General features: G+C 41.7%; 1 protein-coding gene across 1 annotated transcript in view; it reads left to right on the forward strand.

Annotated features, from left to right (window-relative positions):
• The window catches only part of LOC133553997 (plexin-A1-like), a 648,088-nt gene that overhangs the window by 313,603 nt on the left and 314,611 nt on the right, over positions 1 to 19,874 (forward strand). The window contains exon 8 of the mRNA XM_061902321.1: positions 10,791 to 10,922. Coding sequence (XP_061758305.1) covers positions 10,791 to 10,922 — 132 coding nt within the window. The remainder of the gene's footprint in view (positions 1 to 10,790; positions 10,923 to 19,874) is intronic.

Genomic DNA, 19,874 nt, shown 5'->3' on the forward strand with positions numbered 1-19,874 from the left:
TTCTACTGAGGTGGCATCGCGAACTGTTACCGGGAGGGCATTCCAGAGTACTGGAGCCCGAACGGAAAATGCTCTATAGCCCGCAGACTTTTTTTGGGCTTCGGGAATCACTAATAAGCCGGAGTCCTTTGAACGCAGATTTCTTGCCGGGACATATGGTACAATACAATCGGCAAGATAGGATGGAGCTAGACCGTGTAGTATTTTATATGTAAGTAGTAAAACCTTAAAGTCACATCTTAAGTGCACAGGAAGCCAGTGCAGGTGAGCCAGTATAGGTATATATGTATGTATATATGTATATAAAGGTATATACAGTATAGGTATATATGTATGTATATATGTATATAAAGGTATATACAGTATAGGTATATATGTATGTATATATGTATATAAAGGTATATACAGTATAGGTATATATGTATGTATATATGTATATAAAGGTATATACAGTATAGGTATATATGTATGTATATATGTATATAAAGGTATATACAGTATAGGTATATATGTATGTATATATGTATATAAAGGTATATACAGTATAGGTATATATGTATGTATATATGTATATAAAGGTATATACAGTACAGGTGTAATGTGATCAAACTTTCTTGTTCTTGTCAAAAGTCTAGCAGCCGCATTTTGTACCAACTGTAATCTTTTAATGTTAGACATGGGGAGACCCGAAAATAATACGTTACAGTAATCGAGACGAGACGTAACAAACGCATGGATAATGATCTCAGCGTCTTTAGTGGACAGAATGGAGCGAATTTTAGCGATGTTACGGAGATGAAAGAAGGCCGTTTTAGTAACGCTTTTAATGTGTGCCTCAAAGGTTCCCTTCCAAGGCAGTGATTTGGCAGACAATGAAGACGGCAACACCCGGTGGCAGGACATGGAGGAAGATGACGCAGGGAGCGGGGGGGGAAAGTGTCAAAGTTTGTTTGGTGGCGTTCAGGGACCGTCGGGGATTATTGGATAGGGAAATGGCAGGCGAATGATTTCATTTCCTTTGTAGTGTAATGTTTGGACTCTAATAGGGCGGTGTAGCTCGGTTGGTAGGGCGGCCATGCCAGTGAGATGGGATGTAAATTTAGTTAGTTGTATAATTCAGTGATTGAATTCTGGAAAATCATGAAATGTTTTTGAATTTTCTGGAAGGTGTAATATGATGAAGGTGGAATGGTTTGAATAGGTTGAAAAATGTGGAAATGGTGGAAGTTTTAAAAATGGCCAATGGGAAAAATGTCCTTGGAAATTTGGAAAAAGCGAAATTTTGGGGAAATGATTCAATGCATGAATGAGCTGAATTGGATGGTGTTAGAATTGTTTAAAAAAAGGGCAAGAAGTGTTGAAGTGGTGAATGACATTAGGAAATTTGGGGAAAAGCGGGATTTTTGGGGGGAAAATGCTAAAAAAAAAAAGAAAAAAATTAGTTGGTGTTGGAATTTTTAGAATCGGATGAGAAATGTCCCCAACCTGTATCGGTTGGGGACATCTCTACGCTGCTGATCCGCTTGAGATGGTTTCCTGTGGACGGGACTCTCACTGCTGTCTTGGAGCCACTATGGATTGAACTTTCACAGTATCATGTTAGACCCGCTCGACATCCATTGCTTTCGGTCCCCTAGAGAGGGGGGGGTTGCCCACATCTGAGGTCCTCTCCAAGGTTTCTCATAGTCAGCATTGTCACTGGCGTCCCACTGAATGTGAATTCTCCCTGCCCACTGGGTGTGAGTTTTCCTTGCCCTTTTGTGGGTTCTTCCGAGGATGTTGTAGTCGTAATGATTTGTGCAGTCCTTTGAGACATTTGTGATTTGGGGCTATATAAATAAACATTGATTGATTGATTGATTGATTGAAATGTTGAAGTAGTAACATTTTTAATTGAGAAATGGTACCACGGTATTCCTGGAATGTTTCGAGTTCAAAAACAACTTTGTTTTTGTCCTTAGTAGTCGACAGAACAAAGGGTGAAAATAGGACTTTGGAAAACCAGGAATTCTGGAAAATCTTGGAATTGTTTTTGTTCCAGGAAGGTTGAATGGTTTGAATAGGTTGAAACATGTGGAAATGGTGGAAGTTTTAAAAAATGGTCAATTCATTTTGAATGGGAAAAATTTCACGGAAAACCTGGAATTCTGGGAAAATGTGGGAATTTTAGGAATTTGTCAAGGGAAAGCCCACCATTCCCGAATAGGCTGTACAGTTTGAAGTTGGAACGCTTTGAATGGGGTGAAAAATGTGGGAATTGTGCTTATATTCAATGCATGGGCTTCACGGTGGCAGAGGGGTTAGTGCGTCTGCCTCACAATACGAAGGTCCTGCAGTCCTGGGTTCAAATCCAGGCTCGGGATCTTTCTGTGTGGAGTTTGCATGTTCTCCCCGTGACTGCGTGGGTTCCCTCCGGGTACTCCGGCTTCCTCCCACCTCCAAAGACATGCACCAGGGGATAGGCCCCTCCCACCTCCAAGGACATGCACCTGGGGATAGGCCCCTCCCACCTCCAAGGACATGCACCTGGGGATAGGCCCCTCCCACCTCCAAAAACATGCACCTGGGGATAGGCCCCTCCCACTTCCAAGGACATGCACCTGGGGATAGGCCCCTCCCACCTCCAAAGACATGCACCTGGGGATAGGCCCCTCCCACCTCCAAAAACATGCACCTGGGGATAGGCCCCTCCCACCTCCAAAGACATGCACCTGGGGATAGGCCCCTCCCACCTCCAAAGACATGCACCTGGGGATAGGTTGATTGGCAACACTAAATTGACCCTAGTGTGTGAATGTTGTCTGTCTATCTGTGTTGGCCCTGTGATGAGGTGGCGACTTGTCCAGGGTGTACCCCGCCTTCCGCCCGATTGTAGCTGAGATAGGCACCAGCGCCCCCCGTGACCCCGAAAGGGAATAAGCGGTAGAAAATGGATGGGTGGATGGATGTATGTAGCAGAGTAGGCGCTTGAGTTATATTCCTACATCATTAATATTTGCAAATTAAATATGAGTATTGTTAATGGCACTAGTAAAACACCGTTATTTGTAATATAGGGAGTGAATTTTTTTGTAATTCCAGCATTAACATTGTTTATAATCATAGCCTCAAGCAGCAAGAGCTATTCGGACCGAGAAAGTGACAATTTCCCCATTGTTTTGAGCGAGGATGAAAGATTCGTGGATGAGGAAATTTAGAGTGAAGGACTAGAAAAGAAAAGTGAAGTGAAGTGAATTATATTTATATAGCGTTTTTCTCTAGTGACTCAAAGCGCTTTACATAGTGAAACCCAATATCTAAGATACATTTTAAACCAGTGTGGGTGGCACTGGGAGCAGGTGAGTAAAGTGTCTTGCTTAAGGACACAACGGCAGTGACTAGGATGGCAGAGGCGGGAATCGAACCTGCAACCCTCAAGTTACTGGCACGGCCACTCTACCAACCGAGCTATAAAAAAGGTGATTGCAGTGGGAGCGATTCAGATGTCATTAGACACATTTACTAGGATAATTCTGGAAAATCCCTTATCTGCCTATTGTGTTGCTAGTGTTTTAGTGAGATGAAATAGTACCTGAAAGTCGGAGGGGTGTGGCCACGGGTGTGTTGACCGCGAGTGTCTCTCAATCAATCAATCAATGTTTACTTATATAGCCCTAAATCACTAGTGTCTCAAAGGCTGCACAAACCACTACGACATCCTCGGTAGGCCCACATAAGGAGTCCGGTCCGATCCGGTGGCCATGTACTGCTTGCCTGTGTATCGGCTGATCCGCCTCCGCTTGGGATGTTTTCCTGCTGGCTCCGCTGTGAACAAGACTCTCGCTGCTGTGTTGGATCCGCTTTGGACTGGACTCTCGCGACTGTGTTGGACCCATTATGGATTGAACTTTCACAGTATCATGTTAGACCCGCTCGACATCCATTGCTTTCCTCCTCTCCAAGGTTCTCATAGTCATCATTGTCACCGACGTCCCACTGGGTGTGAGTTTTCCTTGCCCTTATGCGGGCCTACCGAGGATGTCTCCGAGGGAAGTCACGCTGCTGCAGCAGGACGGAAGCTCCTCCGATGTCTCCGGTAAGAGCCGACTTAATATCACAATTTTCCCATCCAAAACCTTGCTGGTTGACGAAGAGAAACATGTCCGCTTGACCGCTCTGTGTTAAAGCTTCACAACAAAGAAACACCGGCTGTGTTTCGGTTGCTAAAGACAGCTGCAATCCACCTCTTTCCACCAACAGCATTCTTCTTTGACGTCTCCATTATTCATTGAACAAATTGCAAAAGATTCAGCAACACAGATGTCCAAAATACTGTGTAGTTATGCGATGAAAAGAGACGACTTTTTGCCGTGATCGGTGCTGGGCTGAAATGTCCCTTCCAACCAATAACGTCACAAGCACGCGTCATCATAAGCGTCATCATTCTGCGATGTTTTCAACAGGATACCTCGCAGGAAATTTAAAATTGCAATTTAGTCAACTTAAAAGGCCGTATTGGCATGTGTTGCAATGTTAATATTTTATCATTGATGTATAAACTATCAGACTGCGTGGTCGCTAGCAGAGGTGGGTAGTAACGCGCTACATTTACTCCGTTACATCTACTTGAGTAATTTTTGGGATAAATTGTACTTCTAAGAGTAGTTTTTATGCAACATACTTTTACTTTTACTTGAGTATATTTATAGAGAAGAAACGCTACTTTTACTCCGTTCCATTTATCTACAATTAGCTCGCTACCCGCTACTTTTTTTTTTTTTTATTGATCTGTTAATGCACGTTTTGTTTGTTTTGATTTTGTCAGACACGCACTCTAAGTAGGAACTATGCATGCCTGCGTTTCACCAATCAAATGCAGTCACTGGTGACGTTGGACCAATCAAACAAAACCAGGCGGTCACGTGACCGTCACACGTAGAATCCGACCTAAAAAGGTTGACAAACTTATCGGGGTGTTACCATTTAGTGGTCAATTGTACAGAATATGTACTGTACTGTGCAATCTACTAATAAAAGTTTCAACCAATCAAAAGTGTAAAGGAAAAAAGCCACTTTTTATTTCAACCGTACTTCCCGTCAAAAGCCTAAAGACTGATCGCACAGTTCCTGTCTTCACAATAAAAGCGCCGCTTCATCGCGCCTGCGCTAACAAAATAAGAGTCTCCGAAAGCCAGCGCATACAAGCTAGATAACTACGGAGTTTGCCGCCGATGTATTTCTTGTAAAGTGTATAAAAACGAATATGGAAGCTGGACAAATAAGATGCCAAAAACCAACGACATTCATGTGGTATTAGACAGAAAAGAGGAACTTTTTTTTCTCCTCCATTTGAAAATGTGGACATTATCAGCACTGTCTGATTCCAGTCAATGCAAGTCATCAGAATCAGGTAATACACCAACTTATATTCTTGTCTTCAGGAAAGATAGGAATCTATATGTTAAACATGCATGTATATTCATTAAAACACCTTCAACATGTCAACAAAAACGGCAAAATAAATAACTATACATTATATATATATATATATATATATATATATTTGAGGTAGATCACCTCAACTTGCTCATTTATTAAGTAATTGATTAACGTTGAAAAACTTATTCGGGTGTTACCATTTAGTGGTCAATTGTACAGAATATGTACTGTACTGTGCAATCTACTAATACAAGTTTCAATCAATCAATCAATCAATCAATCAATCAATCGATGAATGCCTACTGAGCCTATGGTGCTGTTAAGTTATTGTGGCTCAATTTGCCTTAAATTTTTTTATTTTCATGATTTATTATTTAATATATATTATTGTTTTAGTTGGGGAGGAGACCCTGCCCCAAGTGGAGGAGTTCAAGTACCCAGGAGTCTTGTTCACGAGTGAGGGAAGAGTGGATCGTGAGATCGACAAGCGGATCGGTGCGGCGTCTTCAGTAATGCGGACATTGTACCAATCCGTTGTGGTGAAGAAGGAGCTGAGCCGGAAGGCAAAGCTCTCAATTTACCGGTCGATCTACGTTCCCATCCTCACCTATGGTCATGAGCTTTGGGTCATGACCGAAAGGATAAGATCACGGGTACAAGCGGCCCAAATGAGTTTGGGTCTCTCCCTTAGAGATAGGGTGAGAAGCTCTGCCATCCGGGAGGAACTCAAAGTAAAGCCGCTGCTCCTCCACATGGAGAGGAGCCAGATGAGGTGGTTCGGGCATCTGGTCAGGATGCCACCCGAACGCCTCCCTAGGGAGGTGTTTAGGGCACGTCCAACCGGTAGGAGGCCACGGGGAAGACCCAGGACACGTTGGGAAGACTATGTCTCCCGGCTGGACGAAGTGGCTGGGGAGAGGGAAGTCTGGGTTTCCCTGCTTAGGCTGTTGCCCCCGCGACCCGACCTCGGATAAGCGGAAGATGATGGATGGATGGATATTGTTTTAGTTGCTTAAGAGATATTCCTGGCTATGAATTTGCTCATTGCTATTGTTATGTTTTTGTGCATTATTTGTTGCCGTATTAATTAAACAAACAGGTTACTCATCAGTTACTCAGTACTTGAGTAGTTTTTTCACAACATACGTTTTACTTTTACTCAAGTAAATACTTGAGTGATAAATCTCTAAAGTAACAGTACTCTTACTTGAGTACAATTTCTGGCTACTCTACCCACCTCTGGTCGCTAGTAGTGGCTTTCAGTAGGTCTTTAATTGTTTTGTAATTCCACCATTAATAAGAGCCATTGTAATACTGGGCGGCTCCAGCAGGGGGCGCCTCGTGCTGTGAACTATACTAGAGGACACGTGACTTCCTCCTGGCAGACATTCCAGACGTGTTTGTTGTGTCTGCATAACTAAAACATCTCCCTTCTCAGGTACAAGTGTTTTTATGTTAATAGTTTTACCCCCGAAATTTATGTTTGTACTGTTTGAACATGTCTGAAAGAGTATATTGTTACAATCTGTGTCTTTTCAGTCGACAAGGCTTTATATATAACCAAGCTAATGCTAAAGCTAATGCTAACTGCTGAAGTCGAGGCGGATGCTAGCAGCATCATCAGTGTTGGATGTCTACAAAGTAGTTTATTATTCATCTGGGTGTGTTTCTGCTTAAATGTGTGTTTTGTAGAGTTTCTGGGACTAATTCTGTCAAATGTGTTAATGTTAAAGACCTACTGAAAGCCACTACTAGCGACCACACAGTCTGATAGTTTATATATCAATGATGAATTGTAGCTGAGATAGGCGCCAGCGCCCCCCCGCGTCCCCAAAAGGGAATAAGCGGTAGAAAATGGATGGAATTCTGTCCACTAAAGACGCTGAGATCATTATCCATGCGTTTGTTACGTCTCGTCTCGATTACTGTAACGTATTATTTTGGGGTCTCCCCATGTCTAGCATTAAAAGATTACAGTTGGTACAAAATGCGGCTGCTAGACTTTTGACAAGAACAAGAAAGTTTGATCATATTACGCCTGTACTGTATATACCTTTATATACATATATACATACATATATACCTATACTGGCTCACCTGCACTGGCTTCCTGTGCACTTAAGATGTGACTTTAAGGTTTTACTACTTACGTATAAAATACTACACGGTCTAGCTCCATCCTATCTTGCCGATTGTATTGTACCATATGTCCCGGCAAGAAATCTGCCTTCAAAGGACTCCGGCTTATTAGTGATTCCCCAAAGCCCAAAAAAAGTCTGCGGGCTATAGAGCGTTTTCATTTCGGGCTCCAGTACTCTGGAATGCCCTCCCGGTAAAAGTTTGAGATGCTACCTCAGTAGAAGCATTAAAGTCTCACCTTACAACTAATTTGTATACTTTAGCCTTTAAATAGACTCCCTTTTTAGACCAGTTGATCTGCCGTTTCTTTTCTTTTTCTCCTATGTCCCACTCTCCCTTGTGGAGGGGGTCCGGTCCGATCCGGTGACCATGTACTGCTCGCCTGTGTATCGGCTGGGGACATCTCTGCGCTGCTGATCCGCCTCCGCTTGGGATGGTTTCCTGCTGGCTCCGCTGTGAACGGGACTCTCGCTGCTGTGTTGGATCCGCTTTGGACTGGACTCTTGTGACTGTGTTGGATCCATTATGGATTGAACTTTCACAGTATCATGTTAGACCCGCTCGACATCCATTGCTTTCGTCCTCTCCAAGGTTCTCATAGTCATCATTGTCACCGACTGGGTGTGAATTTTTCCTTGCCCTTATGTGGGCCTACCGAGGATGTCGTGGTGGTTTGTGCAGCCCTTTGAGACACTAGTGATTTAGGGCTATATAAGTAAACATTGATTGATTGATTGAACATTGCTACACATGCCAATACGGCCTTTTTAGTTTACTAAATTGCAATTTGAAATTTCCCGCGGAGTTTCTTGTTGAAAACGTCGCGGAATGATGACGCGTGTTTGTTTTTTTGTTTTGTTTGTTTTTTTAGGTCATTTAATGAGGCTTCAATGAGCATTCTTTTGCTGTCGGCTTGATAACTTTTATGTTGCACATGCAGATATCACCCCATTTCATTACAAAAAATGCAATTTTTTTAGTTTGTGATATTCTTTCATTGTTGCTGCCGTTTCCCTCCATCCATCCATCTTCTTCCGCTTATCCGAGGTCGGGTCGCGGGGGCAGCAGCCTAAGCAGGGAAACCCAGACTTCCCTCTACCCAGCCACTACGTCCAGCTCTTCCCGGGGGATCCCGAGGCGTTCCCAGGCCAGCCGGGAGACATAGTCTTCCCAACGTGTCCTGGGTCTTCCCCGTGGCCTCCTACCAGCTGGACGTGCCCTAAACACCTCCCCAGGGAGGCGTTCGGGTGGCATCCTGACCAGAAGCCCGAACCACCTCATCTGGCTCCTCTCCATGTGGAGGAGCAGCGGCTTTACTTTGAGTTCCTCCCGGATGGCAGAGCTTCTCACCCTATCTCTAAGGGAGAGACCCAAACTCATTTGGGCCGCTTGTACCCGTGATCTTATCCTTTCGGTCATGACCCAAAGCTCATGACCATAGGTGTGTGTGTGTGTGTGACAGAAAGAAAAACTCAATGGCTCTGGAAGGAGTCAGGTCACTGGTGTGTGGGTGTGAGTGACAGGAAGAAAAGCTCTCAATGGCTTAGTGAAGAGTCAGGTCACCCGTGTGTGTGTGTGTGAGAGAGAGACAAGAAGAAAAGCTCTTAATGGCTCGGGAAAGAGTCAGGTCACTGGTGTGTGTGTGTGTGTGATTGAGTGAGTGAGTGAGTGAGTGACAGGAAGAAAAGCTCTCAATGGCTCGGGGAGGAGTCAGGTCACGTGTGCGTGCGTGCGTGCGTGCGTGCGTTTGTGTGTGACATGAAGAAAATCCCTCAATGGCTCAGGAAGGAGTCAGGTCACTGGTGTGTGAGTGTGTGTAAGTGACAGGAGAAAAAGCTCTCATTGGCTTTGGGAGGAGTCAGGTCACTTGTGTGTGTGTGTGTGTGTGTGTGTGACAGGAAGAAAAACTCATTGACTTGGGGATGAGTCAGGTCACTTTTGTGTGTGTGTGTGTGTGTGTGTGTGTGTGTGTGTGTGTGTGTGTGTGTGTGTGTGTGTGTGTGTGTGTGTGTGAGAGAGTGAGCGAGTGACAGGAAGAAAAGCTCTCAATGGCTCGGGAAGGAGACAGGTCACTGGTGTGTGGTGTGAGTGACTGGAAGAAACGCTCTCAATGGCTTGGGGAGGAGTCAGGTCACTGGTCTGTGTGTGTGTGTGTGTGTGTGTGTGTGTGTGTGTGTGTGTGAGTGACATGAAGAAAAGCCCTCAATGGCTCAGGAAGGTGTGAGGTCACGTGTGTGTGTGTGTGTGTGTGTGACATGAAGAAAAGCCCTCAATGGCTCAGGAAGGAGTGAGGTCACTGGTGTGTGTGTGTGTGTGTGTGTGTGTGTGTGTGTGTGTGTGTGTGTGTGTGTGTGTGTGTGTGTGTGTGTGTGTGTGTGTGTGTGTGTGTGTGTGTGTCTGTGTGTGTGTGTGTGTGTGTGACAGGAAGAAAAACTCAATGACTTGGGGATGAGTCAGGTCACGTGTGTGTGTGTGTGTGTGAGAAAGAGTGAGCAAGTGACCGGAAGAAAAGCTCTCAATGGCTCGGGAAGGAGACAGGTCACTGGTGTGTGGTGTGAGTGACTGGAAGAAAAGCTCTCAATGGCTTGGGGAGGAGTCAGGTCACTGGTGTGTGTGTGTGTGTGTGTGTGTGTGTGTGCGTGTGTGTGTGTGTGTGTGTGTGTGTGTGTGTGTGTGTGTGTGTGTGAGAGAGACATGAAGAAAAGCCCTCAATGGCTCAGGAAGGAGTCAAGTCACTGGTGTGTGTGTGTGTGTGAGTGACAGGAGAATAAGCTCTCAATGGCTTGGGGATGAGTCAGGTCACGTGTGTGTGAGAGAGTGAGCGAGTGACAGGAAGAAAATCTCTCAATGGCTCGGGGAGGAGTCAGGTCACTGTTGTGTGTGTGAGTGACAGGAAGAAAAACTCTCAATGGCTTGGGGATGATTGAGGTCACGTGTGTGTGAGAGAGTGACCGGAAGAAAAGTTCTCGATCTCTTGAGGAGAGGTCAGGTCACACGTGTGTGTGTGTGTGTCTGTGAGTGACAGGAAGAAAGGCTCTGACCGTTTGTTTGGGGGGAATCATATGGTCTACATATATTTACATCCACACACCCCAAACATCTGATTCCTTTTCTGGAGAGGAAAATCACTTTGTTTGCAGAATAATGCAAAAACTGTATAAGAATGTTTGTTCCACTTTTAGGTGTATTTGGCAAACTTCAGCCTTAACTTAGTGGCCATGTCTCTCCTGCAGGTCCTGGTCACCTCCAGCAGCCAGCCAGCTCTGCTCTATGAAAATGTCCTGGTGAGCGACGGCAGCCCCGTCCTGCAAGACCTGCTCTTCAGCCCCGACCACCAGCACCTGTACACCCTCAGCGATAAACAGGTGAGGTGACATGAGGCGTGCACGCTGGCACACACACACACACACTTTCAGCATGGCCAATAGTCTCACATATTGTGAAGAATAGGTATTAAAAAAACAAAAAAACTGGCCCGTGAGCGTCCAGTGTGGCTAATTACGCACAAACAATGCCGACATATTCCTGCAAAATAAGCACTTTTTCTGCATAAACTCACTGGAGCGTATTGATATTTTAAATTGGATTTTCCTGCCAGTACCAACCTTCCCAACAGCACATAAAAGTGCTTATTAAAGGTGCCGTCTGCAGCATGTTCCCGATACCGCTTTAAAGGGGGCCTCTTTTTGTGTATTTTGGAGTCTGCATATGTCCTGAAAGTTTGAAATCAAATGGTGGAGGCGTGGCGGGGATATTTAGACGAAGACTTAGACTAACTTTAATGATCCACAAGGGAAATTGCTCCACAAAATAGCTCAGTTGCAAAGGATGGAAGGGATAATGCACATAAGGGCACAAAAAGAGGGCGAAAAAAAAGGTATAAAGTCAACTAAAAATGTACCAAAGTAGCAGGTCTTTATTGTCATTGCAACAAGTACAAGGATATTTTTGTTTTCAGCACAAACCCGTTCAAGATTACCGTATTTCCTTGAATTGCCGCCGGGGCGCTAATTACTGTAATTTAAAACCTCTTCTCACTCCGGCACTTACCAAAGGCATGCGGTAAATTTAGGCCTGCGCTTATAAATTTGAGTGTGATGTAAGGATGTATCATGAAAAGCACATTTAATAAAAGAAAACGTTATTATGGTCTTACCTTTACTTATAAATGAAGTCCTTCTGATCAAAAGCATCAATAACTTGTTTATAGAAGTCTTCCTTATCTTTCTTCAGTTTTAAAAGTCTCTCTGTCTCGATGGAGATCTTCCTTTATTACCTCCTGCTTCCATTGAAAGTCCAGTTTAGAAAACCGTTTTATTTTAGATACGTAATCCTCCATGTTAAAAGTGCAAGCGAGAGGAAAAAAATAAACGATCGCTGCTTGTTGTCACTTCTTCTGCAGCCGAGTAGTTGCAAGAAGGATCACTAGCGCCCTCTACCACCAGGAGGCGGGAGTCAATTAATGACTCATATTTGACACACGCAGCTACGGTATATGAATAAAACATAGCTGCTTACTGTTTTTTTTTTAGCATATTCAATAGCTTGGACCTTAAATCCTACTGAAAAGCTCTTAATCTTCTTCCCTTTATGCGATTTCAAATGATTGAAATCAGCATCCTCCATTTCGAAAATGATGACAGGTGAAGTGTCACTCGTGACGTGACGGGTTTGACCCGGTGGAAATTCTAGGCATATGTTAATTGTTTTTGCGAAACGAGTTTGACCCGGTGGAAATTCTAGACATGCGCTAGTAAAAATAATATTTTGCAAAACGAGTTTTACCCGGCGTTAATCCTGAGCCGGCGGTAATGCTAAGCATGCGCTAATTATTTTTGCAAAACGAGTTTGACCCGGCAGTAATTCTAGACAGGCTCTTAATGTCATTAGAAAACATGAGTGCACATCATAATGGCAGCTACACTTTCCATCTTAAAGATCGAAAAAAAAATATTTGGGAATGTCCGGCGGGCCAGATTGAAAAGCTTAACGGGCCGCATGTGGCCCCCGGGCCTTGATTTGTGCAGATCTGCTCTAAAGCATTCCGGAACAGGAAGCGGAACAAAAGTAAGAGCCCTTGACAGGAAGAAAGATTAAACTAGGGGGGGAAAAAAAAACACCAAACCCAAACAGGACAGAAACTTTACCACCAATGCTTAAAAAAAACACAAATCAGTTAAAATTGAACATTTACACAGTGTGGGATTTTCCTAACAGGAGCGCTGATTGCACAAAAGCCAATCAGAGCGTGAGCATCACTGGGTAACTCAGCAAATCAGTGGGTCTGACCTCCTCTTCCTCTCCGTCCTCTTCCCTTACCTGCAAGACTCTTATCTCGTAAAGGCTAATGACCGCCGTGATAACCTTCACTGAGACGCAGACAGTAACCGCCTCGTGAGCGTGAGCGTGAGCGCCGTGTAATTTACCAAAGATTAGACATAATTGACTTCCATGTGTCTGGATGAGCGCGGAGACCAAGTCAAGAGTAATTGATACAAATGGACGGCGTTGGTCCGAGTCTGGGAAATTAGGCCTGTCCATCAGGGCTGGAACGGAATTAGAGAGATGCTTACAAAGATACAGTGTACCCTCTTTTTCAGACTAGAAAATCCTTTCATTTTCTCAAAACTGGACAGTGCACCTATTTTATTTGGTACATGGTGCAATGATAAGTGTGACCAGTAGATGGCAGCCACACATAAGAGATATGTGTAGACTGCAATATGACTCAACTAAACAACTAATCCGGTGCACCTAATGTATAGAGCATTTTTAGTTGTGCTTCCCGACCTCGGAGCAATTTTTTTTGGTACATGGTGTAATGGTAAGTGTGACCAGTAGATGGCTGCCACACATAAGAGATATGTGTAGACTGCAATATGACTCCACTAAAAAACCAACCCGGTGCACTTAATGTATGGAACATTTTTGATTGTGCTTACCAACCTCGGAGCAATTTTATTTGGTACATGGTGTAATGATAAGTGTGACCAGTAGATGGCAGCCACACATAAGAGATTTGTGTGGACTGCAATATGACTCAACTAAACAACTAACCCGGTGCACCTAATGTATGGAGCATTTTTGGTTGTGCTTCCCGACCTCGAAGCTATTTTATTCGGTACATGGTGTAATGATAAGTGTGACAAGTAGATGGCAGCCACACATAAGAGATATGTGTAGACTGCAATATGACTCCACTAAACAACTGACCCGGTGCACTTAATGTATGGAGCATTTTTGGTTGTGCTTACCGACTTCGGAGCTATTTTATTCAATACATGGTGCAATGATAAGTGTGACCAGTAGATGGCAGCCACACATAAGAGATATGTGTAGACTGCAATATGACTCAACTAAACAACTAACCCGGTGCACCTAATGTATGGAGCATTTTTGGTTGTGCTTACCGACTTCGGAGCTATTTTATTCAATACATGGTGTAATGATAAGTGTGACCAGTAGATGGCAGCCACACATAATAGATATGTGTAGACTGCAATATGACTCAACTAAACAACTAATCCGGTGCACCTAATGCATGGAGCATTTTTGGTTGTGCTTCCCGACCTCGGAGCAATTTTTTTGGGTACATGGTGTAATGATAAGCTTGACCAGTAGATGGCAGCCACACATAAGAGATACGTGGAGACTGCAATATGACTAAACTAAACAACTAACCCGGTGCACCTAATGTATGGAGCATTTTTGGTTGTGCTTACCGACCTCAGAGCAATTTTATTTGGTACATGGTGTAATGGTAAGTGTGACCAGTAGATGGCAGCCACTCATAAGAGATATGTGTAGACTGCAATATGACTCAACTAAACAACTAACCCGGTGCACCTAATGTATGGAGCATTTTTGGTTGTGCTTCCCGATCTCGAAGCTATTTTATTCGGTACATGGTGTAATGATAAGTGTGACCAGTAGATGGCAGCCACACATAAGACATATGTGTAGACTGCAATATGACTCAACTAAACAACTAACCCGGTGCACCTAATGTATGGAGCATTTTTGGTTGTGCTTCCCGACCTCGGAGCTATTTTATTTGGTACATGGTGTAATAATAAGTGTGACCAGTAAATGGCAACCACACATAAGAGATATGTGTAGACTGCCATATGACTCAACTAAACAATTAACCCGGTGCACCTAATGTATGGAGCATTTTTGGTTGTGCTTACCGACCTCAGAGCAATTTTGTTTGATACATAGTGTAATGATAAGTGTGACCAGTAGATGGCAACCATACATAAGAGATAGGTGTAGACTGCAATATGACTCCACTAAACAACTAACCCGGTGCACCTAATGTATGGAGCATTTTTGGTTGTGCTTACACCATCATTTTATATGTTCCAAGCTGTACCGCTTTGGGCGCTATATAGCTCATTTGTTCGAGTGGCCGAGCCAGCAACTTGAGGGTTCCAGGTTTGATCCCCGCTTCCGCCTTCCTAGTCACTGCCGCTGTGTCCTTGGGAAAGACACTTTATCCACCTGCTCCCAGTGCCACCCACACTGGTTTAAATGTAACTTAGATATTGGGTTTCGCTATGTAAACCGCTTTGAGTCACAAGCGGAAACTTTGTTTTATGGCATTCAGCAAAGAAACATCCATAAACCAACAGCACTGCTTTATAAGCTGCAGGGTTCAAAGCGACTTATAGTCCGTAATTAACAGTAAATACGAATAATGGGTTGCAGCAGCCTTGACAGAAGTGGATATTTTAGGGAAGGTTTGTCGGCTTTGAACACATTTTAAAATGCTGTACTATACTGTGTATCAAACAAACATAACAAGGGGGTGACGGAGCAACTATTTCTTTATCAACAAAAACAAGCTGACTCTGCCAACACACACAAGTATACAGACGTCCTTTTGGTGCCTTCACAAACAATCAGAAATCACAAAAATGCCCTTAACAATCACATGTCTACAATATTAAACATTTGAAAAAGTCAAATACATTTACATTGGCAAAAGGAGGACCCTTAAGAGAAAGAAGGTGTCGCTGAACAAGAGGTAGTCTTCTCCTCTGCTGTAAAATAAGTCTGCTTTGGCATATTTTTTCAGAATAACCCATTCTCATCACAATTAAAACTTGCTGTGGTATGAATTTCTTCCATACTTGCAAGCGCCATTAATGTCTTTCTCGCAATTACTTAGTAATTTCATCCTACGCTGGTCTGTTGTCCTTTTGGGACTTGTATCAAATTAGCACAACAGCCATCACTTGTCAAAAGGCGACAAAACAAAAAAAACGCCTTTCCAAAAACCCTGCACAAAAAAATGAATGAATGAATGAATCATTCGTACACAGACACAGTTCGTACTCAAAGGCGTACTTGGCTCGACCTAAAAGTTTGTAAATGGAGAATTTCACAAAAGAGGGGTGTAGACGACTCTTGCCGTCGTCGTACGGGTTCAATGGACCACCCAGGAAGGAGATCGTGTTTGCAGATTTGACTATTTTATTTTTCAATAAAGGCAGATGTCTTTTCGCCGTCGTCGCTCACCCTGCTCGCTCCTCCGTGTCTCGCTCTCTGGTCCGCTCTTTAGTCGGCCGCGTCTCCGTCTCTCGTGTCTTTTCCTGTCTTTTCCTGTCTTGCTGCTCGGTCGCTGTTGCCGGCTCTCCTACTCCTTCCGCCTCGATCCCTCCTCCCTCTCCCCCTTTATACAGTGTGAGCAGAAATGTTAATTGTTTCCCGGTGTGTGAGCCACGCACCTGAATTAGATTGCGGCGGCGTCGCTCCCGGCACACCCCGCCTTTCTGCTCCGCCGCTTTTTCCACCTCCTTGCCGCCATCTTGGGCAGGGCTGCAGCGTGCCCTGCCCTGGCTTCGGCCCGTCGACTGCACCCCCCCACAAGGGGTTTGGAAATTGAGGTTACACTGCAGTCATATAAATATTTATATACTTTTTTATCAATTATATGTTTTAATCAACATTTAACATTTTTTGAAAATAATGCATTTGGTATATTTAAATATACACATTAGGGGTGTCAAAAAATTTGATTTCCAAATGAATCGTGATTCTTATTTGTAACAATTCTTAATCTATTAAAAAAAAAAAAAATCAAAAATAAAATGTTTTATTATCATATGTGCTCAGACTGACTTTAGAAAATGAGGGTCTGTTTTCAAACAGATCTCATTTGTGGGGACCTCAGCTCAGTTTGTTTATCTTCTATAAGCAGCTTAAGCTCGCAATGTTTTAGTTCGATCTGAAATGCCTGGAAAAAAAAAAAGTATCTTAACGTTCAAACGGAGCTACTTTATTAAACGAGTGTGACTTTTGCTCTTCATGTTTGCCAACCTTATAAAGAAACATATTTGGTTGTATGAAAATATAGATTACCATCATTTATACTGCTTTCATTTGTATCTGCTCTGAGATCAAATAAATAGTAGCTGAGCCAGAATATCAATACCTGAGGTACTGATGGAGATTTATGCTTTATTTACAAGTAAGCTCAGCATTTGATATTTTTACATCATATCAATACATCACACACACACAGAACAAGCACACATGTCCATCAAAATCACTGCTATACATATATATATATATATATATATATATAATAACGATAACGACTCTATTTAAAAATGTGTCCTGGAATACATTTTCAGCCATCCATTTTCTACCACTTGTATTTCCTTTTCTTTCAACCTCGCCCAGGCCATCTATGTTCTGTTCCACATTATCTCCTCATTCCTGGATCATAACAATCAACATGTTGTGTTATTAATGAATGAAACTGATATCTAAACATGGTGTAGCTCCTTCTCTGAACGCAAGTGCTCCTACAGCAGGAATACAAATTTGATATTTCTACAAAACACAAAATCTGGCAAGGATTGCAGTTTTTTATTTATATATATATTTTTTCTATCCTCATAAAAGCGTGTTTATATCCTTTTTGTTTAGAAAAACAAGCATATAAGCAAAGTAATTGACCAATCATGATATTAAAAAGTCGAAAATGGTCTGTCCAGGGTACACTTATTAAAGTTGAAAAGTCATATTTATTAGCAATATCGCGATTAATTTTGAGTTAACTATGCACAAATTGCGATTAATCGGGATTAAATTGTTTAATGTATGTATGTATATATGTATACATATATAAAACAAAAGTACACACATCTGATTATCCTGTAAACATGAATAAAAACAAATATAATACAAATATATATATGGAATAAAATAAAAAGGTGTTATAATATTTAGGTTTTTAGTGGGTTTATTAGAGCATTTTCCTTTTCTTTCATCCTCGCCCAGACCATCTATCTTCTGTTCCACATTATCTCCTCATTCCTGGATCGTAACAATCAACATGTTGTGTTATTAATGCACGAAACTGATATCTAAACATGGTGTAGCTCCTTCTCTTAACGCAAGTGCTCCTACAGCAGGAATACCAATTTGTTATTTCTACAAAACACAAAATCTAGCAAGGACTGCGAGTATTTTTTAAATTTTTTATCCTCATTAAAAGTGTGTTTATGTCCTTTTTGTTAAAAAAAAAAAAAAAAGCGTATAAGCAAACTAATTGTCCAGTCATGGTGTTAGAAAGTCGAAAATGGTCTCTTTAGGGTACACTTATTAAAGATGAACAGTCATATTTATTAGCGATCTCGCGATGAATTTTGAGTTAACAATGAACAAAATGTGATTAATCGGGATTCAATATTTGTATGTGTGTATGTATATATGTATACATATATAAAACAAAGTATACAAATCTGATTATACTGTAAACTTGAATAGAAACAAATATAATACAAATATATAAATGGAATAAAATAAAAAAGTGTTATTATATTTAGGTTTTTAAGTGGGTTTATTAGAGCATTTTCCTTTTCTTTCATCCTCGCCCAGGCCATCTATCTTCTGTTCCACATTATCTCCTCATTCCTGGATCGTAACAATCAACATGTTGTGTTATTAATGCATGAAACTGTTATCTAAACATGGTGTAGCTCCTTCTCTGAACGAAAGTGCTCCTACAGCAGGAATACAAATTTGATATTTCTACAAAACACAAAATCTGGCAAGGACTGCAGTTTTTTTTTTTTAATCCTCATAAAAGCGTGTTTTGGTCCTTTTTGTTTAAAAAAACAAGCATATAAGCAAAGTAACTGTCCAATCATGGTATTAAAAAGTCGAAAATGGTCTGTCCAGGGTACACTTATTAATGATGAAAAGTCATATTTATTAGCGATATCGCGATTAATTTTGAACATAATGTGATTAATCGGGATTAAATATTTTAATGCGTGTATGTATATATGTATACATATATAAAACAAAAGTATACAAATCTGGTTATACTGTAAACATCAATGAAAACAGATGTAATACAAATGCATATATGAAATAAAATATAAACGTGTTATTGAATTTAGGTTTTTAGTGTTTATTAGAGCATTTTCCTTATCTTCCTTTTCTTTCATCCCCGCCCAGACCATCTATGTTCTGTTCCACATTATCTCCTCATTCCTGGATCGTAACAATCAACATTTTGTGTTATTAATGTGTGAAACTGTTATCTACACATGGTGTAGCTCCTTCTCTGAACGCAAGTGCTCCTACAGCAGGAATACCAATTTGAATACCAATTTGATATTTTTAGAAACACAAAATCTGGCAAAGACTGCAGTTTTTTTTTTTTTTTAATCCTCATAAAAGTGTGTTTTGGTTCTTTTTGTTTAAAAAAACAAGCATATAAGCAAAGTAACTGTCCAATTATAGTATTAAAAAGTCGAAAATGGTCTGTCCAGGGTACACTTATTAATGATGAAAAGTCATATTTATTAGCGATATCGTGATTCATTTTGAACAAAATGTGATTAATCGGGATTAAATATTTTAATGCGTGTATGTATATATGTATACATATGTAATACAAAAGTATACAAATCTGGTTATACTGTAAACATGAATGAAAACAGATGTAATACAAATGCATAAATGAAATAAAATATAAACCTGTTATTAAATTTAGGTTTTTAATGTTTATTAGAGCATTTTTCTTATTTTCCTTTTCTTCCATCCCCGCCCAGACCATCTATCTTCTGTTCCACATTATCTCCTCATTCCTGGATCGTAAATATCAACATGTTGTGTTATTAATGCGAGAAACTGGCATCTAAACATGGTGTAGCTCCTTCTCTGAACGCAAGTGCTCCTACAGCAGGAATACAAATTTGATATTTTTACAAAACACAAAATCTGGCAAGGACTGCAGTTTTTTTTTTAAATCCTCATAAAAGCGTGTTTTGGTCCTTTTTGTTTAAAAAAAC

This window comes from Nerophis ophidion, linkage group LG06 (genome assembly GCF_033978795.1).
Source record: "Nerophis ophidion isolate RoL-2023_Sa linkage group LG06, RoL_Noph_v1.0, whole genome shotgun sequence".
NCBI classification, from domain to species: domain Eukaryota; kingdom Metazoa; phylum Chordata; class Actinopteri; order Syngnathiformes; family Syngnathidae; genus Nerophis; species Nerophis ophidion.